The sequence below is a fragment of the Cystoisospora suis genome (assembly GCF_002600585.1).
Source record: "Cystoisospora suis strain Wien I chromosome Unknown contig_9999, whole genome shotgun sequence".
Taxonomy (NCBI): Eukaryota; Apicomplexa; class Conoidasida; order Eucoccidiorida; family Sarcocystidae; genus Cystoisospora; species Cystoisospora suis.
This window is the reverse complement of record NW_027162773.1, coordinates 1-8,704: the sequence shown is the minus strand read 5'-3', so window position 1 is coordinate 8,704 and position 8,704 is coordinate 1. Positions and strand designations below refer to the sequence as shown.

The window sequence follows — 8,704 nt, the reverse complement described above, 5'->3', positions numbered from 1 at the left end:
GCAAGGTCAGCGTCTCTTATTCACGCTCACTTTTCCCTTCGCACCGGTCGATCACCAAAACTACCAGTCCTGCGTCGGCGTGGCTGCAAGGTCAGCGTCTCTTATTCACGCTCACTTTTCCCTTCGCACCGGTCGATCACCAAAACTACCAGTCCTGCGTCGTCCTAACACTGTCTCCACGTCGCCCCGGTTCTTTCGCTGCCTCAAGCGATGGACCGTAGCAGCTCCGCTGCGCTTGGTGAGTCTCGACCCACTGTACTTGTGTGTCTCGATGTGCTAAGGCGTACGGACAAACTCTCTGCACTGTCCTTGCCCCAAATGTTCGCTCGTGCGACATCGCTGCCCCGGCTAACGGAAAGGCAGGTGTGCCCGGTTCAACGAATGCTTTCAAGTCAACCTGAATAACAGATGTAGCCTCAAAAGAGTATTTCCTTTTATATGGACACGTATCCAGTAGCGAGGACTTGCACGCATTAACAACCAGAGTGGGTGCCCGCAATGACTCAGACGAACCCCGGTTCTTTCTCCTTCGCCTTAAACTACGTCGTGGTGTACGATTGATGATTACAATCTGCTGTAAGTTTACAGCACGACAAGACACCAGATTCAATTGTTTACTCCTTGGTTGCCTCTGAAGATAGAGATATGCCTTCTTTCTTGTCGTGAATCTCTAACTTCTTTCGTAATACGGCATTCTCCTTCTCTAAACTCTCCAGTCGTTCCTGACATACAGCCAGCTCCTTCTCTTTACGTCGGAAGTCTTCGTCCAAATAAGCTACTCCCTTATCTGCTTTGCACGTGTGCTGATTTCCTGATCGACTGAAAAACTGTTGAAAAAGAGAGATCTTTCTCATCATTTCGAGCCAGTCTACAACGGCATCATATATGAAGAAATCTCCTTTGTATCTGAAAGAACACCCACGCGCACCACAACCCGGAAAGAGAACTTGCGATTTACTAGCACATCAACGTCGGGAAAGCCGACGTCACCTCTGCGCAGAGGGCGTCAGGAGCAAAGATACAACGGGGTCGCGACTATACACATGCGTCACATAGCTAAATAAATAGCCACGCCAGGTTTCATCGGGCCCACCTATGTATTCATGTTGATACCTTGTTTGCAAATACACAAACGTGCCATCCAGGTGAACGTATACATGGGTGAACCCCCTTGTACATGCGAATAGACACATCTGTATACACCCACAACCAGAGAAGAGAAAACAAACGAAAACTCAATCTCAAAAAAATGCAAACCCTCGCTCTGGCGCCACACTAGCGAGCGACGACCCCGCCCGGTCCCGCCACTATTGCCGAGGGTCAATCAGAAGGCTAAGTTGAAAGAGAGACTAATGCACCAACTCTATAGATACAGGATGCTACTTCAGCTGTCCCGAAAAGATCTAATGCGCAACGAACACCCATCACGACTTTCAAAAGAGGTTGTAAGAGTTCCTCCGCTAAAGCAGACAGTGCGGCCGCGCTTACCTCGCACATCTTGGAGGCAGAGATGAATCTTCTTCTTCATCAAAAAGGAATGATGATCTCTTTTTCCTCGTGACATGTGAATCTCTTAAGGTGCCATAGGAAAAGTAGAGAATGGAAGGGAGAATAGAAAAACCAAGCTGACGGCATATCTTACGAGATCCTTCATTTCCTTCGCAATTGAAATGACGAAGTTTCAGTGAAGATTTGGGCAGCGGGATATAGTTATAGATGAAATGAATGAGCTTATTCGAAGAAGTTGTTTCCTTGTCGTCTTTCGATTCGAAATGACGCCGTGCTTGATCCCAGAGACCTAGTAAATGTCTTCACACATTCACAAATGCAGAGACACATCGTCAACTCAACTCAGTTACATCCCTTTCGATGTATATCTTCATATATAGATATCTCTACATGCGCGTATACATACCTCTATACCTCCACACAGGTGTAACCCCTGAGCTAAGACGAGGAGGCGGCGAAAACACAGACGCAGGTGTGTATGTAGAAGTTCTGAAGAGCGATTTGTTCTTACATGTGTTTACGTACATTGTATCTTACAGATATCTTACACACATACACCACAGACATCCGCACCACCCCTAGAAGACGAGCGGATTGAGGCCATTCTCACGACACCTGGGCTTTGATACAAATCAGGTAATGGCCGTTGTTGAGTCGATGCCTTGTACTGACTGCTATCATACCCGGCACATGAGAATCTTACATATTTATACACACACGGATACAGCAAATACAGATATACAGACGCAGCGACATTAACATAGATGAAGTTACTGAAATGAGGGTATCCGGAGGATCCTCATCTGTTCGTTGAGATTTTACGTCTTTCGGTCATAGATATAACACCCATACATAGAGGCACAGGCGACGACATGCACGTACAAGAGTGGATGTTAACATACAGGTAGTAAGCCAAGAGGAGACAGGCCGACGGAAGGCATCCATCTCCTCTATATGTACACAAAGGGTGAGTCCGTATTCGATGTACCATACAAATGCTCGTAAAGTACACTTGAGTAGGTGTAGACGAGGATGAGAGACAAATGTGACTGTGGCTTACCTACTGGTGACATCCCAGGGTACATAGAAGAAGACAGCAAGATCGCCATTCCATGTATCAAGGGCACTCAAGACCTCATCATTTTGAATCTCAAACGATGTTGAAGAGAGTCCTTGTCTCGGTTGGTCAGATTCTGAAGAAAAGGGAAACGAAGTGTTGCTGAAGAAGCAGTGGAGATGAAGATTCTGGAGCTTCTCCGTACTGATGGGTAGGACTGGAAATGACGTTCTGAAGATCTTCATATAGCTTCAGCTAAGAGAGGCCGACTCATTTCTAGCACATACAGACACAGGTTCGTGTCTAAGTATGTGCTTGAGTGAAGAGTAGAACACAGCGACAGTCCTCAAAAAAGACATTTTTACAGACGGATTGTGTTTGAGTATCCGTGCACCGTACTACCTCAGGGACGAAGACAATAGCTCACTCCTCCCCACGGTCCTATAGTTTTGTATAGAGGGTAATGCTATGGGTAATGTAAGAGGAAGAAATCAGGAATCCAGGACCCCTGCGGCCAGGTGACAACCAACTTACGGCGAACAATGGACTGCATCCATCGACAGACAGTGTGGCACGGTGAAAAGCTTATGAAAATGTGTGCTCGTGGGAGTCTTCAAGTATGTGGTGCTGGTAGACAGTCCTATTCACAAGAAATACATTGAGGAAAATCACAATGAAAGAGTAGCCTACATGCGTAACTGACTGACTAAATATCAACTGTAGGGGCAGATGAAGATGTACCGGTAGGGATAGTATGAGCATATACAGAACCCTGATGAGTCTGCATCCGGAACTCGCTGCCTGAGACGGGAAGAATGCCCGAATAGGAACGATATGAAGCAGTTGCACCATCAAGGAGGAAACGCATGTATAGTAACAACGTTGAGCCAGGGAGCCAGTAAGAAAAAACGTGTGATCAGTAATCGCGTGAAGGTGAAGAACTGCGTGAATAGTAACGACGTGAAGTTGAACCATTTGAGAATTCTACGCCGTTTCCCGTGTGCGGGCCGAGACAGACTCTAAGAACGCCGTTGTGGTGTATGTATACATGGAAAAGGTTTGACAAAGTCCATGAAAGCCGCGGCACAGTGTAAAGCTTTAGCAAGTTGTCGTCTGTACCTTGACTTCTCTCTAGCGACTCATCACTGTTCAAGATATTCTTCTCTCGTGAAGAGTTTGCTGGTCTTCTTGCACCCGAAGCAATGAAAAGAAGCACAAAACACGCAAAAAGAAGCACCAAGTGAATACGTGTCTGATAGAGAAAAGCGAGAGAAAAACTTGAAATCTTCCGCATGGTGGAGAAAAGATTGAATCATGTTCGTTTGTAGGTCATGGAGAAGGGAAAACTTTGGATGGCAAAGGTGACCGAGAGTTTCCTTGAAGCAAAGGGGTTTGCTCGTATCTTGACAACTCCGCAAGAAGGCGAGGGCGCCGAGAAAGGGCCTGGAACAGACACCAAGAGAAGGGGAGACCTGCCTTTCCTACCTACGCATTGGAGAAGACGGCTATCGTTTGAGTAGGAGAATGTGGAGACAAACAAATAACCTCGAGGGAAAAGCGAAATGGTCTAACACACACTCCTGATGTGTGCATGTCCTAAATAGGAGAGACAAAGGGTAGGCAAAGCAGCTAAAGAAGCAGAGCCCTTCTTTCGAAAGAGGGTTGACTGGCCGGAAGAGATCTTTCCTGCAGCAATGGTGTCGAGTCACATCGCTGTCGCGCTATCACAAAGAATCGACCACACCATGCTGTCGCGTCTACAGAGAACGACCACCAAAAAGGAAACTGAAGAAGAAGGAGAGGATTGGTTTGAGACATATCTCACAAAGATGAAAGAGGAAGAGAGGCTGAGGGACCATCACGTTGTTTCCTGCGTGTGTTTCGTTCCTCTTTATACGCACAGGCCGCATGCACACACCAAGGGAGAATGACTCTTGTACCCCGCGTTGCGATAGAAGCATGAAGACCACCGACTGCCAGCTGCCGACCGAGACAGCAACCCACGGAAGAGTGAACAGCGATAAAAGCCCGCGGCTTTACACACTCGGGTTCTTCTGTCCTGGCGTCGGAGTGTGAATCGTTTCTGGATATCGGTGCTCTTTCGAAAACAGCCTCTCCAATACTGCAGGATGTCCTTGATTGGCCCGCGGGACTGTGTCTTGCAAGCACAGCGTCCATCGGGTCTCATCATCTGAAGACGCTGCCGTGGGTAGTCTGTACAACCGCGCGAAAGTTCCAGGATTTTAGAGTCCTCAAAGGCTAGCAACGAAGAAGGGTGTTACCAGTCATGTGAAGTAGTCTGGGTGGAGGCGGGTGGCGTAGGGACAATGGCAATGAAACTTGGCGCACAGCGCCTCGGCACATTCTTCCAGTCAGACTCAAGCCGAGAAAAGGGACTGCCATTGCCTCTCTGATCAATAAATGACCTTTTACATTCTTCAGCAACTCCCAGTGTACCTGGGCAGCGTTTCCACGAGCATCTGGTCGCTGTGCTCGTCAGTCTCGGACCGGCCCTAACATCATGTTTGCTTTTGGCATGGAGTCGGAAGTATGGTTCGCGGGTAACTCTTCTTCCGTTTGTCGTACCCTGGGGAAGAGGACTGTGTCTCCGAGTCCATCTCACAGCTTCATTCGTCGCCACACCCGCGTCTGTGCCCCACTGATGCCCGGGGTAAACTGAAAGGCGACTTCATCGTGATGGCTGGATCCGCACTGCGTACAATCTTCTCCCTATTTTGGCTCTGTTCGGTTACTCTGAGTGATGCAACAGATGCTGGTTCGGAGCTGCCGCACAGCGCTGTGTCCGGCGACAAAGACGTGGACGGTGGCGTTCAGTTCCCGAAGAATTTGGCTAACGAGGAAGGCGCGAGAGTTTTTGTTGCCAAGGCTCAGCGCCATGGCGGAAATACGCAAGAAAGGACCGAGATACCGAAGAAAAACAGGTTCGTACCGACGAGACAGTGGTTGCTAGCAAGCTTGCCTCGAAGGAGAATGTCTAGTACGGATTTACCGTACGGGCAGCCATTCAGACTTCTTGCAGGTGCCATGATAGTTGCTGTGGCGGCGTCTGTCTTGTCGGCGAGGCTTGATAGTGTTGTCGATTTTATGAGGACAGCAGCTGGAAAGAAAGAAGGCGGCGATGATCATGAGGAGCAGGCCCGCGGAGAAGGTGGAGCCGGTAGGAAGCAGTCTCATGATGCTGCCAGGGTCCAGCTGCAAGCAGGTTCGGGTTTCTTGCGTCGTCTCCTCAGAGGTCAGCTCCGTGAACAAGCTTGTCCTTACAGGTTATTTTTTTTATTATGATGATTGCCGCCGTCCAATCGCGACCTGCTCCTGGCACGAGGGATGAAAGCGAGAATTTGCAGTCTCTGCCTCTCCGGCAGTCAGCATTGAACCCACGACTGGAGCGCGCCTCGGTAGGAGGGCAAGAAGGGGCGCCGATGAGTGCGATCCAGGTTTGCGGGAGTATAGGTACACCACATTTTCTTAGACGCGGCAGGAACTACTGTTGTATAGACTCCATGACGACCGGCAGGATCTGGTACATGTTCTTTGGCTTTTGGAGAGCCTCCGAGGACACCGGAGGGTCATGCGGAAAACATCAATATGAGGTCCGCCTTTCAGAGACGATGTACTGGACGCTGTTTGATGAAAACCCGGACAACGCGGAAAGGGACGGAAGGACTGGTTTCTGCCCCTGCTATATTTTCAATAACTGGGCATATAACCTGAGAGGTTATAGTGCGGGGACAATGATATTCGGTATGTGTCCGCTGCCGTGAGATACGTGAAAGCGGGGAATAGATGGGGGTGCGGGTGGCTTGAAGAGTATTATTTTCCAAGAAAGGAAATCTGACTTGTGAGGTGTGTTACGACAGTTTCCTGTAGAGCAAGTCCGGGGCCGACAGTGTAGCCCTCTCCAGACCGATCTTCACACTTCTTGCTCCCAGGCTGTGGGAGGTAAAAGGTTGGAGCTCTTCTGAGGGATATTTTTCCGTGGGACGTTTGCAAGATTGTCGCAGTGAAACCAATGCTGAACTGGGCATATGGTCCAGTAACGATGCATATATATCCGTAAGTGTGTGGGGGGGGATACAACTGCTTACGTGTACGTGCAGGTGAGTCTGCAGGTAATGTTTAATGGACTGTGAATGTTTTTATGGGGAGCCAACGCCAGCTGATCGAGGTGCGCCCTAGAATCGACATCGTCGATCTGTGCAGTGAAGGTCCAGCCAAAACAAAATCCCTACGGTGAATTTTGAGATGCCCTAACCTATCCGTGACCGGCCAGGACGAGGTTGTAAAAGGAGACTGTGGAGCATGGACACGCGAAGTCAGATCGATAGGTGGATGACCTGACAAGTTTTAGGTATACATGTACAGAGAGGGAGACTTCTTTTTCCCGCTAATGGTCTGCAGCGCCGAGCCGCGCGTCTCGGCCAGGTCGTCGGGCGGTGCCCTGTCGCGACAACCATACCCTGTGTGACACTCCTGCGCAGGTCCAGCATCTTCCCGCAACCTTAGCGAGTGCTACACCCGGGCGTCACGCTTACACTACAGTGACAAAACTAGTTGAATAGCGGCAACACTATTCTTGCCACAGTAGTTTTGCTTCCCGTTGCTGTCGGTGCGGTTTGCTACAAGCTGGCCCCGGGCGGTATCAGTTGTGCTCGCCGGCATATCACCATGTGAATACCAAGCCGAGTGAATATCTCAGTACGAGCAGATACTACAACTGCGTTGTATCCGCTCTCCGCTTTTCTCTTTTTACACCGACACTGTAACGCCGGTGACGCGACTCTGCCGCTGTCCGGTGTAGTGCGTGCCGTGCTCTGAATCGCGGCCGATGAGCCGACGACTAGTCTCCGCCGGCAACGTGTTGTGCCTCCGTGAGAGAATCAGATATAAACTCCCGAAGGTATTGCGGCGTCGCTTATAGACACGGGCATACATACAACGTCCTATTCGTCGCAGCGTTGCGTCGTGTCAGCAGATCAAGTCGCGATGCAACGAGTTCGCCGAGCAACACGGAGCACTACTGGAACCGTCCTTGCCGCAGCGTTGTCGAGATAGCCCCTCACAATGTTTGTGTTTTGTTCTTAGGTACCTGCGGTCCGTGACGCATATTATCCGAGGTGTGCCTCCGGCGGTTTAGGTGGTGGCTGTTGTGCCGGTCAGTCGCGACCGCATCTGTGCTGGTGGGCAGCCGCTAATTCAGTAAGCCACGGTGCGCCGGGTAGACGACCACTACGACGGTCACGAGCAGGTGCGAAGCACTAATCAAGAGACGTGTGACGCCTTATCGGTTGGAGCGAACGCTACAGCAGCAGGAAAGCGCCGGGCCTTTTAGCCAGCCAGGCGAAGTGTTGCGGGCCGCCGCACAATGCCGGGCTACGGCCGACGCGAAGTGCCTCGCGGCGGCGGAAATGATGGACTAGAATTCTTTACAAGTCAATCGGTCCCCATTACCCGCCATACTGCCCCTACTCTGCTTCTCCAGCAGAAAACTACACGCGCCACGTTCTCCGCAGGAAACTGCGCTCTAGGTGATCTTTGCACTCCGGCTGCGTTTTCAGGAGTCCTACGGTTTTGCTTTCTTGCTCTTCACCTTGAGTTATCTGTTATTCCGATCTGGCAACCTTGGTGGCTGCTCTCGGGCCCAAGAGTCGCGGAGCATTTTAGAGCAGGTTTCCTTCATTCGAATTCCTTCGCTCTTCGCCGCTTTTCCACAGGCGGGGGGACTCCCCGCATTTTCCCGATTTTCAGCTTTAGGCTCTCCTAGGAGCCGCAGTCCGGAACTCACCGAGTCCTGCGCAGCAAAAGGCAGTCTGCGGAGTAGATTGAAAAGGTGCTCAGCGGCATTTACAAAGTGTTCTGATTCCGGGTGTCAACCACATGGCCGCAGTTGTGGGTCATTAACACCTAACGGCTGTGGGGAGGAGAGAGTCCCCGGCTGCACCAGCTTGCTCCCGGTTTTGCTTGGGACAGCCGAAAGCCCAAGAAACGACCGACGCTGCGGCGCTGCTGTTGGCCAGCGCAGTCGCAGTCAAGCCAGTCACGCGTGTGCATGCATCGGACGTTCTGCTAGATAACTTCAACGCGGCGCGTGCATGCTCGCGCCGCGTTGAAGTTATCTAG

At 50.6% G+C, this 8,704-nt stretch overlaps 2 protein-coding genes across 2 annotated transcripts; one reads left to right on the top strand and one right to left on the bottom strand.

Annotated features, from left to right (window-relative positions):
- Positions 1-512: 512 nt before the first annotated feature.
- Positions 513-4,495, bottom strand: CSUI_011177 (uncharacterized protein). The gene is made up of 4 exons (XM_068071278.1): positions 3,686-4,495; positions 2,570-2,702; positions 1,489-1,809; positions 513-906 (listed from the first exon to the last, which is right to left on the bottom strand). The coding sequence occupies exons 1-4, from the start codon at positions 3,858-3,860 to the stop codon at positions 615-617; spliced, it is 921 nt and encodes a 306-aa protein (XP_067916747.1). The 5' UTR covers positions 3,861-4,495; the 3' UTR covers positions 513-614.
- A 135-nt stretch (positions 4,496-4,630) lies between these two features.
- CSUI_011176 (uncharacterized protein) lies at positions 4,631-6,886 on the top strand. Its single transcript, XM_068071277.1, has one exon. It carries the CDS (start codon positions 5,264-5,266, stop codon positions 5,867-5,869), a length of 606 nt encoding a protein of 201 aa, XP_067916746.1. The 5' UTR covers positions 4,631-5,263; the 3' UTR covers positions 5,870-6,886.
- The last annotated feature ends 1,818 nt before the right edge of the window (positions 6,887-8,704 follow it).

Bases quoted from the DNA above. Each gene is read 5' to 3' on its own strand.
- CSUI_011176 (XM_068071277.1), top strand. From the start codon at position 5,264: ATGGCTGGATCCGCACTGCGTACAATCTTCTCCCTATTTTGGCTCTGT.
- CSUI_011177 (XM_068071278.1), bottom strand. From the start codon at position 3,860: ATGCGGAAGATTTCAAGTTTTTCTCTCGCTTTTCTCTATCAGACACGT. The intron at 1,810-2,569 runs GTAAGCCACAGT...GAATGTGTGAAG, and splicing joins CCCTGGGATGTCACCAGTAG to ACATTTACTAGGTCTCTGGG. The intron at 907-1,488 runs GTAAGCGCGGCC...GTGTTCTTTCAG, and splicing joins CTGCCTCCAAGATGTGCGAG to ATACAAAGGAGATTTCTTCA.